The 20,288-nt window shown below is 39.4% G+C and overlaps 1 protein-coding gene across 1 annotated transcript; it reads right to left on the bottom strand.

Moving 5' to 3' along the window:
- Positions 1-264: 264 nt before the first annotated feature.
- Positions 265-8,263, bottom strand: LOC134530014 (UDP-glycosyltransferase UGT5-like). The gene is made up of 4 exons (XM_063364541.1): positions 7,460-8,263; positions 6,440-6,662; positions 4,375-4,594; positions 265-938 (listed from the first exon to the last, which is right to left on the bottom strand). The coding sequence occupies exons 1-4, from the start codon at positions 8,261-8,263 to the stop codon at positions 686-688; spliced, it is 1,500 nt and encodes a 499-aa protein (XP_063220611.1). The 3' UTR covers positions 265-685.
- Positions 8,264-20,288: the final 12,025 nt, after the last annotated feature.

The raw sequence follows: 20,288 nt of genomic DNA, 5'->3' as shown, positions 1-20,288 counted from the left end.
TTGACCAGTTTGTGCGAGTTACCTATATGTGATGTGGTGGAGAAATGAAAAATAATAACAATAAACATACTGATTGTCAACTTTAAATTTATTCTGTGTTCCATGCAAACATTAATTAAATCAAACAAATATGAAGTAAAAATATTTTTTAAAAAAATACCTAGATAGTCACTTTTCTAGCTTTAGCGCTTGCAAATATTTGTAATTTTTTTTTGGACGACCCCTCCACCCACCCACCCCCCCCCCCCAGGGGGTCCGCCCCTGCCAAAAATTCACTGAAAATTTATTTCCAGTCAACAAGAGTACAATTACATGGAGGAGAACAACTGATACATATTTACAAGAAAAGCAATTAAATATTTACAATACAATACAATACAATACAAGGCACTGGGCCCCTCATAACAATTGAGTCATTGGGGGCTTGTTATTGTTGACGGTGATGTTTGTCCTGTGTGGCGGTGTTGATGGGTCGGTAGTGGTGGTGTGACCAGGCCCGTTTGGATCGGGCTTGGCCTGTCTAGTCGGTGTTGGTAATGTAGATTCGGTGCGGTGGTCGAGTGGAGTATCAAAAGTCTGAATAACTTCGGCGCCCCATCCCCCTTGATGGTCGCACCGCTCGCACCGGCCCTGTTCCTGCAACTTGAACGACTTGTAAACTCCGAGAGGAAAGGATGTCAGTCAGTCACTGTGGGCTCGGCCGGCAGCGGCGAGCCAGGAAGGCAACAGCCAGCGCTGCGGCGGCGGCGAGAGAAAGCAAGCAGGCGGCCACGTCGAGCAGCCACAGTTGGTACCACTGCAGGTCGGCCGCGGCGGAGCGCAGGTGGCGCGCTCCCTCGTGCCTGATGACGTACTCCGTCCAGTAGACGGCCGTGTCGAGCGGCGACATGGGCCTGTCGCGGAACAGCTGGGCCACGCGCCTGGCGCTCTCCGCGTAGCTGTGGACGTACAACCCAGTGCAACCACTCACCACCAGGGGCGCTTGCGTCCCTGGTCAAATATTCCAGATACAAATAAAATTCAAAGCGGACCACGAATCCAAGTGCCCAACCCCCGCATGGTAGACTCTTTTCTACTCTGTCCAACACTTCATCCAGACCATCCTCTGTCTCCTAAATTCCTACACGTAATGCATGCCAATTTTCATCCTGCATGAATGTGCCCAGGGTTTTCCCTGTGTATGCAGGTTTTACCTGGGCCCAAACTATCTCTAGTTATAGTCTAGATTTAAGAGTGAAGGGAGTTAGTCATGGCGCCAATCTTTGCCATGGCTGGCCAATCCCCTCCTAGCACATGAAGCATGCGACCCTCTCCCTGCATGGCTAATCCCAGCATGACTAGGCGTATAGGCTTCAGCCTGAGACGCACCTAGGTCCCTCCCTAACCCGGACCCCTCCAAAATACACTTAGTTTTAGTTAGGTTAGAAAAAAAACCAGTGATGTTGGATCGTCGCGGTTTTTTGACGTCCAACATCTTAGCTCTCGATATACGGAACGGAAATGTGTAATGACAAGGGTGCTGCCACCTGTAGAGAATGGCGCGAATCAAGTTCACAAATACAAAGTACTCTATAGTATTAACAACTGTTTCATCACATGTGTATAAGGGTTAAAAATTTCGCTGTGCAAATTGACGTAGCTGCTCACGGCAGCGAATTCTAGCGGCGGGCGCGGAAACTATGTGTGATTCACGTCTAGGATTGTATCACGCTCGCCATTATTTTTAAGAATTCTACATATAATTCCATGTCCGAGTTTTGTATTTTAAGTGTATTTACAACACGAGAACACGTGAGTTTTGCTGGTTACCGAGGTTAGATGTGACACGTCAATGGCGAGTAGCTACTGAAAGACTCTTGCTTAATACTATGTTACTGTCAAAACCGTGATATGTTTTCCGCCAGTAAGAAGCTCTGAACGGACTAATACATACGTCATTTGGGAACTTCATTTAATAAACAAGAAAATGCGTGTGTTGAATAGATTTTGCCGGATTTTTTCTTTTGTTTATTACCTTCGCACCATGGAGTTACACCATAAAATCATGGTCCGATTCCCGAAGAAAAACCGTATTTCTGCATTTAATATTGCAGTTCCTGTGCTATTATAAAATTTATTATGTTAATACTTATATTTTCCTGATAATTACTCACTACCAACTACAGCAACATTAGTTTTTCAAACGCTTCAACAAATAAAATAAACAAAGGAATTAGAAATAATTCTATATTCGCTGTAGCCAGGCCGCTGTGCTAGTTTTGTGTAGTGAAAGTGCTTATCGCTATACGTACCTATCAATGGTCGGGCCTTATCACACTAATGACTCATTTTAACCCAACATTTTCCACAAGCTGAGAACGTTGGCTGTTTCCGAATAGCCCAGTAGACCCTCAGTAAAGGGATCCACTCATTTCGTGACCGAATTCAAGAGCGCAGTAGTGTACTACGACCTTGCGTACTTCACCTGCCCTTGTGGCGTACTTGACGAGTCTGGACGGGTTTTAATGTTAGGCCTCTTCAAACTGTATTAGCCAGCCGAACAGCATGTTCACATTTTACTGGAAAAAATATTTTTAACTGAAATTATTACTTTCTAACGCTTCATTTGTGTCACACAAATTCACGACAGTTTACCTGCTTTATGATTCTACCTTTGTATCGTAATTACGAACGGTATTTATGTGCATGTATTCGTTGTAACTTCATTATAAACATGTTTAAATATTTTGACGTGACAACGTCTAATAAATCGATGAACGCCAGCTGCACGCACGAAAAAGGATGACTCTTTGTCCCGTTACGCTCATTGTACGCTTGCGCCGCATCTATCTCTCTTCCACTCGATTGGAACAACCATCGATTTGACTTTTTCGAGGCACATTAAACTTGAAACACTCCCATTCGTTTCCTACTTTTCCTATCATCGACCTATCCTTAACAGAATAACACAGATTGGAAGAAGTTAAATAGCAAACATGTATAAAAGTTACAGTTGAAATAATCTCTTCGTTAAAGTAATAAACATATTTGAATTAATGAGTGCAAATAAAAGTAAATTTATCAGTTAAATTGTAGATTTCATTTCACTCCTTTTTATCCATACAAAATAGTGATAATTCAATAAAAATGATTAAATTTTATTCATAAAATTATGCAATCATTTCATCAATGTTTTGTTTTGACGTTGTCACGTTAAACTATCGTCCGTAAACCGACTTTACAGACAAACTATTTTTTTATTCGATTTAATACCAGTCGGATATAAAGGTAAAAGATTTTACATGTCATTAAATCGCCTAAATTTTATATAAAATATATCCTACAAAACCTTATTTTTTTTAATGGCGATGCTTCTTTAACTAGAAGTACGTGAGAAGTATACAGATTCGTTTACTCGCATACTTGGATACTTGAATACTTGAATACTTCACTTATCACTTCCGATTCGAACTGTCCTTGTGATGTCAATTCCGGGGATAATTTGGACACGGCCTAAATGTTTATCGTATTGGATGCGGCCATATTTGCATTGCTTCCGAATTCTCACAAGGGATGCTTTAACAACCCTCCATGCGTCCAATTAAACTGAATATTTCTACGGAAGCGACAATCGCATCCTCTGCTGCCTGCCTCCCTTCAACTATTAGCTTTGAAATCGAGTTTTATTTTGTTTTTGCATAATATTAATTCAGAGTTTTAGCATAAGATTCTATGAAAACATAACTGGGAGATTATAACTCAAATAGAGACAAATAAACGTATTACAAATAGGTTGACTTAAAATTATAAGATTTAATACTCTTATAAGTTTTAAATATTTCGGCTATTCATAATTACACGCAAAGTCTACCTAAGAAATTTTCAAACGCTGTCTACATGGGTAGCATGTCTTACGTTCTTTGAATGGTTACTACAATGGGGAAGATTTATTTAGGATATTTTTTTGGACATACGCCATTGCTGATTGTACTGCATGTCATAAGAAACTTCAATAGCAGGCAAACAAGATAAATGTGCAAACAAACACAAAACAAGCTAAAATCAGGTGATGTCAAAAAAATTTTAAACATAGACCGCACCGAAAATTTCATTGAAGGAATTACAGAAACAAGGTGCGCTAACAACAATGATACGGTAGCAAAAATTACAGTAAATAAAGACCAAAAAGTGTTTGCACAATCTAACGATAGTACAAAACAGATACAATGGACAGCACAACAAAAACACAGAGACGCATAGGCAAACCCAGCGATGTGATAAACCATTCTGGACATCACAACAGCGACAACAAAGACGAACACAAAGGCAAGCTCTGTAATGCAAAAAAAAAAGTGATATTCGCTTACGTATAGTACTAACGAAACAGTTAAATACCTTTTGTTGTTCAGAACTGTTTTGAGAGCATTCGTGACAGTGTGTTTGTTGATTGTCGCATAGTCGAGCTTCACAGCGATGCCTTTATCGATGTAGTACTGTACGTTCAGTGGCTGGTCTCCAAACAAAGGTATAGCGACCATGGGAACACCGAAGTATGCTGCCTCCATTGTGCCCATGCTGCCGCCGTGTGTTATGAAGACTTTCACATTAGGGTGACCTGTAAGAGGGTAACACATTGTAAGATCTTTAAAAAATAACGGCACGGTTAAAGGTAGCTCAGTGACAAGGCACAGTGATTGAGTTTAAAAAAATTTACGATAGATCCAATCTGTGCCTCCATTCTCTTTATAGTATAAAAGCCACTTATATTTTAAACATTGGTGACTTTGGAGACACTTGTAATCAGTAACGTACGCAGAATTTCATTTTGGGTTGGGGGAAGAAAGAAAGTAAGTGTCTCTTTACCCCTTATAGCATTAACCCTCCGGGGATTTCGGTGTCCTTATTTTATCTAGGTTTACTTAGTTTTATGTATTAAATACACTCAAAGGTAGGGAACACATATTTGATAACCCGGCGCTCTTAAAAGCCCCGGGGCCCCTACGGGTGCGGGTAACAGATCACGCCACCACATGCAATCGGAAATTGGCTAACCAGACAGTTGGCTGTGTCCAGAGTACCTTGACCTTATCAACACTACTGGCGGCGCATACCGATCTCCCGCATCATTCTGGGACCCCTCAAAACACCCAGAATACCCGTGGTCCAGTTGAGGCCTAGCCAACCTCTCCCAGCTTACCAGGCTAGTAACCGGAGTGGTTTCGCCGCTCACTGCGTCTGCTTTCCACGGGGTTAGGGGAACCCCAACTCCAAGCTTGCCCCAAGCGATAAGGGAACCACTGTGAAGTACGAAGCCGACACCAATCGTGGTCCAGGGCCGTAGAGAATACCTTAACGGGGATCCTTTACCAATAAGAGGGACCACCCCGTACTACTACCAATTTCGGTGGTGCTGTCTTACCGTGGTAGTGAGCCACGAGAAGACCTCGGGGAGCGCATATCTCAGTCACTCTACCGATCTCTGGAGATTTACAGCTGTCAACCCAGATGCGACTGGCCATCTGCGACTAACCAGTGCAAGTTCAGGCTGCTGGGTAGCCTCAGGAAGAAAGCGAGCGACTGGCGCCACCTTGCATGGGTGTCTCCACCGATCCGCGCGCTCTTCCACGGATTTACAGCCACGTGGCCCGGTTGTGCCCCATACCTACAACGGCAGACAGACGCCATTCCATAGGCAATGTCTCTCAACAGAGACTGGCCGTTTTGGGCCACACCGCCAGGGCTCAGCAGTCGAACCCCCCAGAAAGGTTTCAAACGCATCTGTCGTTTGCCCACAGATTCAGCCTATTCACCATTTCTGGTCTCAGCCAGGTTATTGAGGATACCTGAGGCGGAGTTACGCCCGACAGAGTCCTCTTTTTGCTGATCTTGCGACCACCCATCGGTGCCACGAAGAGGCAGAGGATTGTCATGAGTGAAGAGAGGCTATGCATTCGCATCTAAACACCCTTTCTGTGGGCTTGAGGGGGGGATAGGACCATTTTGCCGATTTCTTGCTTTCAAATTCTTTCCATTTTTTTTGGCCCCAAAAGGAGGCCACCTGCGTACGCCATTGGTTGTAATGGTTACATTTTTAAACCACAAACTTCTATTCACCGATAACTTAACATATATTTTAATGCATATACATTTGCAGTGGTGTGACTTTGTTCCAAAGATATCAGTTAATTTTTAATAAGTTTGTTACGTTCTTCATAGCTGCGTGTAACACCTAACTATTGAACCATGTTTCAGTTTTTTTTATTAAATAGACATTTGAGTGGTGTTCACCTCAAGCAATAGCAAATAAAGGCAATAATGTTATTGGAGATTTGCGAATTGCATATATGTCCCAATATTATCTAAGCAGATATTTATATTTATAAGAGAGTGTACACGATTTGCTTTTTACTATAAAATATAATCGTATTTTTATTTGCTCACCATTTAATTAATTACTTACTAAGTATTTCGAGCTGCGGCATCCACTTAGCAATCTTTACATTCTTGGGCTTTCCGGGCATGAAGTCGGACTCCCATTTCCACAGAACCTTTAGTGGGAGCTCTGAGAATGCTTCCATGAAACCTTGACGCTTTTCTTCGGAGAAGGAATCAGATCGTACTCGGGAACCCAAACAGAAATAAATAACTCCTTCGACCGACTCATCCAAGAAGGCAGAAAATTCCTGGATATTAGAAAAATAACAAGCACAATCACAATTAGTTACATAGAGAATAGTATACAAGATGATTGAGCGCATTCAGCAAAATAAAATACAATGTAGACTCAGCCTTAATTTACTTCGAAAATCAGTTATAATACTGCTGTCGTAAAAACATTGCTATGTTTTATGTGTTGAAAATCTCACCATTCTCATAGCTTAAGATATTAATTATTGCTTTAAAGGCATATAGAAATTAGTATCTTAAATTACAGGGGTACTAGAGACGATTTAAACAAATTTTAAAACATAAAAATGTAACTTTTTTCAAATTGAGTTACTTCGGTAAAGTAACACGCTTAAATTGGAAAGAACCCTAATTTGTTTTCTTATTAATTGTTTTTCCTTATTTGAAGACAGGCAGAAAGAGTTTTGTGGATTTTCTCTATACATTGGTTACTGGGAAACTTCCCAGCAAGAGACAGCACATCCAAAACCTATGCTATCCGGATCGTAACTCAAAGAAGGCAGCTAGTGTGAAGTCACAACTAACATCAATCACACAATTTAACGGGATTAAATCGTGCTTATACTTTTCGACACTTTCTTTTAAATTGCAAACAAAAAAAATTGCATTGCGTTGATGTTAGATACTAATATAAAAATAATTTTAATCTAGTTATTTCTTTCCTGTTTTCGCAAACGCATAATTAACAGCGTGTTACGTGGCTTCGCTTCTTGAAGTGCTCGGTATTCGGTATTCGTGGGGGATCCAAGTCCTGAACCTCGCAGTTGGTGAAGAGAGCGCGTGGCGGTGGTACCTCGGAGAGGTTGCGCGGCGCCTGCAGGTGGAGACCGCCCACCTCGACGACGGCGGGCACCAGGGGTCGCGGCTGGTGCAGCGAGAAGTGCGAGTTGACGAGCAGCAGGCTCATGCCGCGCGCGAGCTCCCGCGCGCCGGGCAAGGACTGCCCCAGGTGCCTCCGCGCGATGCTGTCGGCGTCGCGGCGCAGGAACACCCCGTGCCAGGCCCTGGCCAGCAGGAGGGTCGCGGAGTTGGCGAGGCGCTGCAGGAAGGACATGCGCGGCGGGAGGGGAAGGAAGTGCGCCGGGATGTACGAGGGGTTGTCGGGGTTGGCGAGCGGTCCCCCGGCCCACGGCATGAGCGTGCAGGTGGACACGCCCACCAGCGGCGCCCCCAGCTTGTGGGCGAGGGCGTAGAGGCAGTCGGCGTTGAACGCCTCGGCGACGACCAGGTGGAAGCGCGCCCCGGAGGCCAGCAGCTCGCGGACCGGCGGCGCGGAGAGCGTGTCCTCGCAGGCGTCGACCCCCCAGGCGCGCAGCTCCTGCAGCGAGGGCAGCGGGCTGCTCCGGGCGACCGCCTCCACCGGCACGGAGCCCGGCGCCGCCGGCAGGCTCACGTCCTGGTAGCGCGGCGGCGGCGGCGACTGCGGGAAGGGGCTGACCACCACCACGCGGTGACCCCTGGCCGCGAGGCCCCTCATCAGCGCGCCCGTCATCAGGAAGTGGCTCCTGGACCTGGCGGGGAACACGCCGAGGATCCGGTACGACTCGGCGCAACCTTGCTGGACGACTAGCAGGCAAAACACGCCCTTTAATATCATCCTCGGCAGCTGGAACATCAGAAAAACCAAACATATGTGCAGCAAAGTTTCTAATTTTATTGATCAAATACGTAATTAAAACTTTTATCATAGCAGTATAGGATGAATGAGCTTAAGAGACCTATACAGTTTGTCTTCAGAATGTGATTGTAGTTCCTTATGTTTAGGAAAATTTACAGCTTCTCATAAATGATAAAACCATCATGTTTTTTTTATCTGCTAGAGAAAGGATGAATAAACCTGTCACTAGATTTATAATTCTTTTTTTTAAATTATAAACTAAGGTAAACAATATTCCATAATGTATGGATTTACACAGCTGTTGTATGGCTTGTGTGTAATTCATAAGAAAAAAATTAAAATGTACGCAGCTAGAATATAAAATGTTGAATAAAATGGTATATATAAATACATAGGTCAACGCTGAAAAACTCCCAGGATTGTCTTACGACTAAACGCATTTCGGCACATTTATTCTGCTGGGAGGTGTCTCCCTCGCACGACTGGAGCTAGGAGTGGGGGGGGAAGCACCTGTGCAGGCAGCGGAGGGGAAGTTTGCTTGCCAGCAGCTCGGCCACACCGGCGCCTTGCGGTGTCGGATAGTGCGATGAACGCGTGGGCTCGCTGGCAGTGTAGCTGCAGCCGAGGCCGCCTGCTCTACAAGTAATACATTTTAGGATTCAGGCAAACAGTTATTCCTAGAAAAAAAATTGGTTGTCTGTAAAGTTGGTTTACGGACGATAGTTTAACGTGACAACGTCATAAAAAAACATTGATGAAATCATTGCATACTTTTATGAATAAAATTGAATCATTTTAAATGAATTATCACTATTTTGTATGGATACAAAGAAGGAGTGAAATGAAATCTACAATTTAATTGATAACTTTACTTTTATTTGCACTCATTAATTCAAATATGTTTATTACTTTAACGAAGAGATTATTTTAACTATAACTTTTATACATGTTTGCTATTTAACTTCTTCCAATCTGTGTTATTCTGTTAAGGATAGGACGATGATAGGAAAAGTAGGAAACGAATGGGAGTGTTTCAAGTTTAATGTGCCTCGAAAAAGTCAAATCGATGGTTGTTCCAATCGAGTGTAAGAGAGATAGATGCGGCGCAAGCGTACAATGAGCGTAACGGGTTACAGCGTAACGGCACAATGTGCGTAACGGGACACTTTTTCGTGCGTGCAGCCGGCGTTCATCGATTTATTAGACGTTGTCACGTCAAAAACTTCAACCGTTCTTACGGCCTACCAGCTTCGTGAGAAGGCTCAGTACGGAAAACTCGGAGTCCAGCGGAGGTTATCTGTAAACGAGAATAAATTGAGTGACTATAACCTTTACCGATTGTTAATTCGATAGTTTACCTACTATGAATCAAGACGTACTATAATAATTAAGATTTTCTTCAAGAATGAATGGGAAAAGTAACAATATAAAATAAAAGGGGAAACATATTTATGTTCCTGCAGCAAGAAAGCAAAATAAAGCTTCTCACCTCAAAGCATAATGGCGTCAAAAGTCAGTTTGTTCTGTAATATGTCATACAGCATACAGATGACGTTCATTAGCCTGCGTGGTCGTAAATAACCTTGTGACACCTTCTCTCCAACCCCTTCCCCGACATACTGTTGTGTTACCTTATATATATATATATATATATATATATATATATATATATATATATATATATATATGTATATATATAGGTATATATATATATTCATATAGAAAATTTTAATTTTTAATCTGTAGGGTGTAAATAAAATATACAGGTTAGAAAAAAATTATTTACAAACAGTACAGAATTCGTTAGGTTGTCAGTTTACATTAAGTCCAAGCATATGAAATTTGTATATGTATGGTATTTAATGCATATATTACTTATTATTTTTAATAGGCTGGATTACCTCGTGAAAATTAATGAGGGTTTGGAGGCGGTGCAAATAAACACTTTGTTTGGCCTCTTACAGAGGATGCATATAATGTGTGTTAGTAATTTATCCCTGCTCCCTCGAATGCTACGCTCATATCTAGCCATCAAAAGTATTGTTACGGACGCGAGAGATTAGAATAATTGATGTACGCACAGTAAGAAAACTAAACCTAATGTATTGGAATGATGAATTGGAATACCAGAGCATTAATCGAAAAAGAAATAACTACCGTAGAGAAGGAAGTACTGTTATCATGAAGAAGGCTGACAGGCAAAGCGAATTACTGTATACATTTTATAAAACAAATCTTAGTTATTATTTTATAGTTAATAAAGTTAGCAATACAAAATGTTTCACGAGTATAATATCATGGACAAATATCATGTTTAGGCCAAAACATACAATAAGATTTTTTTTTCTCTTTAACGTTGTTCCATTTACAGCACAAAAATAAAGAAGTCTATGTATTTAAAAAAAAAAACTTAAAATTGATGCCACACTGTCATATAGTAAGGTCTGTCCTCCCTGGCGAAACCCATCCGCTTTATGAAGATCGCGGCTGCTAGCGAACTAACTGCTCTAATAACAGTTTAGTTTAGAACTTCTTCAATAGTTGGCGTTCCTTGAATTTGTAACGCACTATCGTTTGGTGAGTCCGTCGTGTCTTGCCTAGGGGTTAACTGCCTACCCAAAAAAAATGTATATATATTGAAAATATTTGTGGCACAACAAAAAAATTAAGGGATGTATTGACTTAAAACTTTATAAATAACCTTTGAATAAAAGTAATTATGAAATATCTTAACAAAATCAACATGGCGTGTTATAACGAGCCCCAAGCAACACACATTTCAACTTAAATGTGCGATTTCCTTCCGGTAAGGCAATTTGTTTTTTGTTAATTTTTTGTACACATTGATACTCCATGTTAAAAATAGATTACAGGTAGGAGTTTGAAAAATGTCGTTGACAAGAGGAAAATCACCTACGATTTATGTAGTGAAAGGCGGGTATTATTTTTAATCAAAGCCCTTTAATATTTGCCCTATTTATATTGATATTGTTTGAAAACCTCAAATATGTTAAGATTTTTTTTTTTTGGATGAATATCAATTTGATTTTCAGGTTTCCTTATTCATTACAAATAATCGTGAGGTATTACATAAAATATGAACTCATTAATTGTATGAGAGATTTTTAAGCCTAAATTTTCACCAAAAATAAGTCGCATGAGTACTGCAGTACCTAAAAAATCAAAGATTTTTTTCAATATTGCGAATTGAGGGCTTTTAACATAGTGAATTCAATCATGTTTGCAATGTTCACGTCAATGCAGTACCGGGAATTCACGTAATAACTTAGTTTCTATTCAACGATGTTTTTGTGTAGTTACCGTAAATAAACCAATCAATAAATAAACCAATAATGATAAACAGGTGCTACCACGTAGTGTTTCAACTCTCCAAGATGAGTAATTCACACAAAACATGAAATCATTGGTTTAATGCTTTAAAACACAATAACTTATTCAAATACAGTGTTATTCAAAAAATACCGTATGTATTTCAATGTTAGAAAAATTAAAAATTTAACTTCATTTAAAAAATATTACAGTCATTCGAGAACCTCCTGCAAATAAGAACAATAGAGCAAAATTTCAGATTTTCTAGTGCTCGCACTGAAACAAAAATTGAAACTAAAAAATGCATATTATTGGCAAAAATTGATTGGTGTCGATTGTAAAAATTGTTTCCAGTCGAATACAAAAATTATTTGTCAATAATATTTTTAACCAAAGTTTTGTATTCAGGATTAAAATTATCTCACCATTCTTAAAAACATTTTGTAAGGTCCCTATTGATAAAATGGATGCTTATCACTGCTAAATCTTTTTTTGGTCACTGTATAAAAAACGGTTTCCACCATGAATTTAACAATTCAGATGATTGTAATTTGTTCAATTTGTTTGTAATCTTTGGAATGTTAACATTTGAAGTCAAAATTGTAACCAACCCTCACCCCATTTCCCATCTGGTTAGCAAAACACTTTTTTCTTATTATGAATTTTAACGCTAATTCCTAGTTGATGTGTTATTTAAATCTTTGTTCAACGATACTTATTTCAAAATAGCGATTTGAAGGTTCTTCCTAGCTTGTTTCTTTCAAGCTATTAAACAGACTTCTATCACTAGCATTTATGCAGCTTCAGTATTTTTTGCTTAACTGAGTGACCTCAACTATAACAGACACAAAATCCACAGACTAATAACTCCCTGGTCGCAACAGTAAAGTAAAACCAGCTGAGCTGAGGAAATAGTTCACATTGAATACACTTTGATCGGAAGAATGCGGACTTACACGTTCAGTGGTCAGAATGTCGGTGTGTACTCCCATTCCTTGCCGTGAACTGAAAAACACTGTGATGCGAAAACAGGTGCTTCCGAGTAAGTCAGGGTAAACAGGTTGCCGATAACAAACGAGTGAGCCCCGAGTCTTGCAAAACTGGTAAAATATGTTTAATATTGTGTTAACAAACAAACAATCAACTATCCTTTCCGGCTTGGTTCCGCCCCTTTCTTTTAGTATAGGCCTATATCGGTACTATCACAAATTAGTTTTTTTCTCTCATTAAACATGAACATTTTTTTTCGGGTATTTAATAATAGAGATTATTCAACGTAACTAGTTTTCCAGGACAAATTACTTTTAACTCTGGAGAAATTTCTGATCCAAATTTTGTTTCGTTAAATTATTATTGTGAGGATACTAGTGGTGAGGCAACGAGGCAGGCCGGTCGGCGCATGACGCCGACCAGTGAAGGTACCAGGGGAGGCCCCACCTCCCGGATTGGTGGCCCACGTCAGCCCGCTACATGGTAACCCAATCAGAGCGGTAGTCTGTCTGTCCCATTCGAAGGTTCAGCACGTTTCCAGAGCCCCGTCCGAGTGAAGTGGAGCTTCGGGGAATCTGATGATGCGACACTTAGGGGAGAGGGGGGGCTGCGAGATCTTTCGAGGGAAGGACTTTGCAGGCATGTATGTAAGACGATGCCAATCTCCGGAGAGTGACAGTGACAGAGGCTGGTGGCAGCACCGGCGAGCGAATGCGAGCGTGGTGAGTGAATCCTTGGTGAGCGATAGTGGACGACGAGCGACGGGCATCGGGGACCGAAGCATCCGGGGTGGAGCTATGCATGCGGCGGACGAATGAGAAGTGCGCCGCAGTAAAGAGCCACTGTCGAGACAAGTTACAGTGGAGAGAGTAAATTGTAGACTTAATGAAAGAGTGATTTATTTGTAGGTGGAAAATTAAATTAATAAGTAGTGAAAATATTAATTAATAAATCAATATCTAATTTAAAAAACTGGGCTATTGTTACCAGACCTGTTTTGCCACTCGTAACATTATATGAAAACATTAATTCTACATTCTTCGAATGATTTTTTTACAAAATGAAAGATTGATTTGAGATAATTTCATGGATATACGCAACTGCTAGTTTACACTTGTTGTAAATAGTTCTCGAGGTTTTTTCTACGACAACCAGTGTAAACTAGCAACGTCGTTGTCCATGCATACACTTCAAAACAATATAAATAGTTTTAAGAACATTTAAATGTGTCGATATTTACATACTAATAGGAGCCAGGCGTTCAAGGCGCGATTTCAGTAAATAATAATGCATGATAACATAAATGGTGCTTGAATGAGGCTATCTGGCCAGCTACGTGTTACTTCAAGCTCTAGTTGCGCAACGGGCAGTCACCTTGTAATCACCAATAATTAAGATACGAGTTATATTATCAAAACTATAACACAGGTGCTAATCTTAATTGATAAGTGGTCATTAAAGGAGTAAGTACTTTCAATATGTTTCAAGATACGAGTTTGCGTATATGAACATGATAATTATACATACAGTACTTACAAATTTATGCAGATGTATACCTTAGTGTACACATCTTGCTAGGCATAACACACGTAATGTTTCCTTTAACTTGTCCTAATGTCCATATTTTCCTTTCAAAGGGCAAATCAGCACGAACTCCCAAGAGCCTTAGGGAAATGGAGACGCCATTTCAGCACGATATGGAGGAAGTTTGAGACCTAGCTATGCCGAGAGACTGAGTAACCCCTCCCAGCATGGACACCACCGATATCCTCATCCCAGTCATCTGATCAGCAGGTGTCTTAATATGGAACCACACACACACACACACGCGGGAAGCCTTCTTTTCACAGACGAGAGAGCCAAACGCCCGATCGTGCATCTTCGGGTTTTTTTTTTTTTGTTCATTGTAGCTCATGATAACTAATGGTCAATTAGGTTAGGTTACCTACATTATAAATACTTTAAAACATTGTGGACGGTTGATTTGGTTAGGATAGCTACATTAAAGATACTGTGAAATAAATATAAAAAAAAAAGCGAGCATGAACTTCGGGGAACTTCGGGTGTGTCTCTCTCGTCTGTGAAATGAAGGCTTCCCCGCGCTCACACACACACACAGGCTCTGACTGGTGCCTAGCAACCTGGGACCCCTCGATCACCCAGACTACCTGTGATCCGGTCCGGGGAATAGTAGGTACCTATCCAACCACCCGAGTGTGCACAATAATAATACTAAACACCGCCAAGTATTCCTGCATTGCTCTGGCCGTCCTCGTGAGGCAATAGCAACTGCATAATTACCCTGGTGCGCCGTCACTTCCTCACCACTGCGTTGTCTGGGATCTCCGTGTTTAGAATTGAGCAATATAGACTCATCGTTGTGATCATACCTACAGTACAACATTTTTTTTTTCCAAATGTGTGTGATGTGTGCGATTGCCACATAATCAACCGATATAGATGCATGTTGTTTGTAGTGTATGATGAGTCAACAGATTGAGTTAGATGAAAAGTTGGAAGAAATACACTGTGACGTAACGCAGAGAAAATATTTCGTTTAATTCTAAGGCTAACTACTTATACGGAGAACATAAACGGAAATCCCATGGCTCACCGAATGCGATGAGAATAAAAGGTATTTCGTTAATGATTGTTAGCCAATTTAAACATTGTAAATGTCTCTTTTATTTAGCTGTAAAGAAAACACAACTCGAGTGCGGGCGTTCTAAAGTTTTGAGATTTTATTAATATTTGGAAAATCTAGTCACTGCTTAAAAAAAAAATTGTCACTCTAATTTGACGTTGATTGAAAATGAAGTACTGGGTATCTTTAAACAAAACTTCAAGTAAAAGAAAGGCAAACGACATTATTCTAGGAACTTAGTCGTAGATTGCATGTTGGGGTCGAGAGAAACAAAAATTTCTGTCTGTCTGCAATTTGTCTTATTTACACCTAAAAATCTGCATTACATGTTTCATCATTATATTAATGCCTACTGTAAATTCATTATAAGTTACATAGTTACACATGATTGGCTCAATCATTAAGGTCACCGAAACATGCCATTAAATGTTTATACATTGCTCTTAGCGTTAGGTTGTAAACATTTGCGAATCGTAATTTTATCTAAACGTTACATTCACCAATACTGACAAGAATAACTTAAAACTTACCCAAAGCTAACCGTTATTAAACAGGCCAGCGCAGGGAAACCAGAGACAGTTTCGAAGCTCAAGATGGTAAGTTTTATTTTTATAAGGAACCGCTTATTTCCAGCTAAAACCTTCACAATAACGGCGCATAAGGTTCCTCACCTGTCCCGTTCAAGATTCACATAGAAAACAGATTAAAATATTTAATAGAACGTAAACTTTTCAGGCATGTTTTTTTTGTCATTTATGGGGTCATTTTTTGCGGGAAAATAAATGTCACCAAACGCATTTCTTTTATGTTTTTATTCCAATTATATTTTAATGTATACATTTTAATTCACATTGTCCTCCTTACTTAAACAAATTCTAAATTACGTCAAAATTTCTTAATATGTTTATGTATTAAATACAAACACACAACGTATAAGTATCATTATAAGTTTATAATTAAATATGTACACATATGACTACAATCTTAACTGAAAATAGTATTTTACCAGAGTTTTAACACTGCAAAATCATATTGCATTTTTTTAAATCATACTTAATTATACTTTCTGGAAAAAATATTAATACAAAGTCTCAGTAGCTATTTGATAGGTTGCTAATATGCAAAAATAAATATTTTTTATAGGCCTACTATATTTTACGACAATTCATACAGCAGAAACATAAAAAAAAGTGCATTGAATTTAAATTTAAAGTCGAAAATCTACAAATAATATTAACAAAGTGAATCTTATCCTAGCTGTAAAATTACAGTCTGGCCCATCAGTTTTCTGGTTCGACTCCCGGCCGATTCGAAGATTTTTCTCTTGCGGAAGTTTTCTTCCCCCAGTTCAGACTAGTTGTTGTTGTATTTCATCACTCCTGCGAAAGGCAATTGCGAACCACTGCAGTAGCGCCATGTCCCTCGCCACACGCGGGTCACAACAGTCCGTGCCCGTGTGCGATCCGTGTCCTTGTCCTGTCGTCAGAGACGTCGCATGGTCGCACAGGAAACTGCCCAGTCTACGTCTACAACTGCCATGTCCGAATAGACTGATTTCTAAAAAGTAGGCACCAGAGCGCAGTAAATATACAGCACCAAAATAAGTGTTTTTTTTTTTGACATGGCAGAATTGGTAGGATAAGAAATGCAAGCAGACGATATGTTTGTTGTTTCTGGTCGTATTTTATAAGTTTTCGAGGAAAGAACTAAATGGTACTTTAAAGCGTTTTATATGGAAACAGTTTATTGAATATAAACACTTAAGACACGGGAGAACACAAGCAGCCTGCTGGTAAAATTTACCATACATAGTACATCAATATTTTGCATGTATTCAATTACACAAATTCTACAACATTTACAAATGTTTACGCGTAACAGCGAAGAAAAGGTTTGCTTAATTGGCTGCTTGATAAGGTAAATGTTTACTCTATTTTTTTAAGTGAATATATTCTTAAATATTAAACACATTTCACTTCCTTACATAAATTACTGCGTGTAAAACATGTGACCAAAGGCCCAGAAACGCTGTAGTTAATTACAAAGCAAATAATTATTTCGAAAATATAAATCAAGCTAGAGGCTGTTTTATATTTTAACTAATTATTCCGTCTTTTGTATTCAGATTTTTTTTTTTTCAAAATTACGTGATGCACTCAGGTGACAGTAGAAATTAATTTAGGCCAAAGGCCACAAGGTGAAATATGGTTGTTCATTGAGGGGCCAGCACATATGACGACGCACATTCCCTTTGTGGGGCAAGACGGGAGTTAGATTTTTTTTAATTACGTGAACACTGAATTACTTGGTCGACAGGTTATACGGGATGGTCACAAAATAACACACAGTTATGCTATTAGCATATTTGCACGAGGGTTTACTCTTGACTTGCGTGGGCCTGGAGAGTGGGTAGGGCACCGGTCTTTGCTGCCACAGGAGGTACAACACGACGTCAGAGAAAAACAAAGAGCATTGAAACTTCAGAGTACAGTATCTGGCTCTAACCGTAGTTAGTTGAGCTTCGCGGTTTTGTTTTCTCACCTTGGGCGGAAATGATACCATCAAAAACAGTAACATTGAATAAAAAAAACATTCACTACATTCAGTGGTGGACACAAAAGGAGGGGGAGGGGGGAGCGCTTAGGTGGGATTACATCCTCCACCTCAAAGTTGGGGGGAAAAAATTTAATATCAATGAAGGCAGCATGTTATTTTAAATGACGCAATATGAGCTGTTACAACACCTCCAATTTCAACTGTGTGAGAGTGTGTTCGTTTCAATAGTAATATAAAACGTTTTTGGATGCGCGTGTTAAAAATTTAGTTTTTTTTTAATTCCCCCTTCACCCCACCCTCCCCAAAAAAAAAACATATCGTTTATCCGCCACTGCCAACATAACAAATAAACTTCGAAATTATGAAAACAAACTATTGCTTATAATAGAAATTTTAAATTTTTAGTTAGTCGCAACTCATATGCGATGCCCCGAACTAGCACATTTTTAAAGTCTCAGTTCTTAAACAAACCAAAATATAATTTTAGTTTTTTTAAATAATTTAAAACATTTTAAAGACTTCTGAAAAAAATACGTGTGTTTAAACAAACAAAATAAATAAAGCCAGATTAAACAAATTACATAATAATAAAATTCATGTATAACAAGATAACTAAAACTAATTAATTAAAATTATATATACAAAAAATTATTTTAAACTCATATAATTGTTTATAATTATATTTTGAAATAATTAACAGAAAAAATATATATTTGCATCAGAAATAGAGTGTCAGTGCGTACTGGCCACGACCTGACGTAAGTCAACATCACTGAGATATTATGGCTGATTTAAATGCTTCCTAACTTGTACACACGCTCCTTGCCCTTCAAGAGTTTAAATTACCCTTGTTGCAGTAAGCCATCTGACTATGAATCTAACATAACATTGAACTACCTGTCGTCAGGCAATTGTTGTGGCGACGTTTCACAGTCACGATGGCTTACAGACAGGGCTGGGCCCCGGGCTCTCAGTACTTTCCGAAAAAGGCAACTTCAACCCAGTGTTTATTGCATTGCCAGCGATTTACTCCTGTTCCCTACCCCAACCAAAAATACTAAAATGTTTGTTCCCATTGTTTCCAAACAATCCATACACGTAGGTGTCGTTTGAAAAGAAGAAAGTAATGTTTACGCTAATCTTTATCCCTCTGCGCTCCCCCCCCCAAAAAAAAAGCATCTCCTTTAATGAACACTGTGGAATAGCTGAAACCAAATAATATGGCACACTGGTAAAAAAAAATGGTATTGTATTCGGGAGGACAGTGTGTGATTTTCGGCCCAGGCATCCTGATTTCGGTTTTCCAAAATAATCATGAGAAATCATTCTAGGTAAATATGATGTCATTAGTTACGCTCACGGATAAAGGGATGGACAATGATACTTTTGTATGAAATCGTCCCAAAATTTTCATGGAGTGATTATAGGAAACCGCGGAAAACTGAAATCATGATTTTCGCATATGTCTGTCACCTTGTGTCCTCGAGAAATATTTGAAAACTTGCAACATTTAAATCCATAATTTATTTTTTAAATAATAAATTCAATTCATGAAACACTGATTTTAATAAGTATATGTTTAAAATGTTAAAAAAATCTTAAATAAAAGCATATTTCATCTATGTACATCTATGTAAGTGCAAAATTTCTCTGCCAAAGAAACTCCTACACACTATCTCCAAATCTTCATTGACAGTTTTTTTTAATAATTCTTATTATATTTATACATCTACACAACGAAGACATTGACATACCTTTTACTATTTTGAATTTAAATATTTATTTGAAAATTTTGTTTTAGCCTGATAACAGAAAACTGTGCATGACGAAACATAGTCTTTATTTTGTGAAGAGTTTGTTTGTTAATGTGATGTAGGACTTATTAGTTTCAAGCACACATTTAGTTGCCTTTAAATTCCTGTGAGTCCTTTATTACAAACAATTTACGAGTTCACGTAACAATTACCTAAACATAAATTTCAAAACATTCAGCCCAGACACGTGACTATGTGACATTTTGTTAAGATGTTCGTAATTATAACATGAGACGACTGTACTATTCTATTTCATTTCAATTGAGTTTCCTAACTGAAGAAGAAAGAGTAAGTATCACAACACGGAGTGCACTACAGAAATTAATAGACGCTTGTTGATGGTGAATAATCCTGCTGCTGTGAACGTCATGTCAGAGTTGCACAATTGTTGTGAAAATGCCTCAAGGAGCAACGCTGAGTGCTTTCCCGTTGATGGAAGCAACATTAAGCTCTGTGTGACATCTCTCACTTGCTTCGCCTCCGCTGTAGTGGCGCTGCACGCGCTCACAATCGCCACTGTCATGGAAGTGTACAACACTGCCCAAACGACGGAGGGGATGAAGGAACTCCCGTGAGACATCTGATGGCTGACGCCGATCGAATCAAACTTGTCCAAATATCCAAAGTATATGCTTCGCGTGATGTTTGTGACATTCGCTAAGAATATTAA

The sequence above is a fragment of the Bacillus rossius genome, chromosome 3 (assembly GCF_032445375.1).
Source record: "Bacillus rossius redtenbacheri isolate Brsri chromosome 3, Brsri_v3, whole genome shotgun sequence".
Classification (NCBI taxonomy): domain Eukaryota; kingdom Metazoa; phylum Arthropoda; class Insecta; order Phasmatodea; family Bacillidae; genus Bacillus; species Bacillus rossius.
The sequence above is the reverse complement of the archived record's forward strand: the minus strand, read 5'-3'. Positions and strand labels throughout refer to the sequence as shown.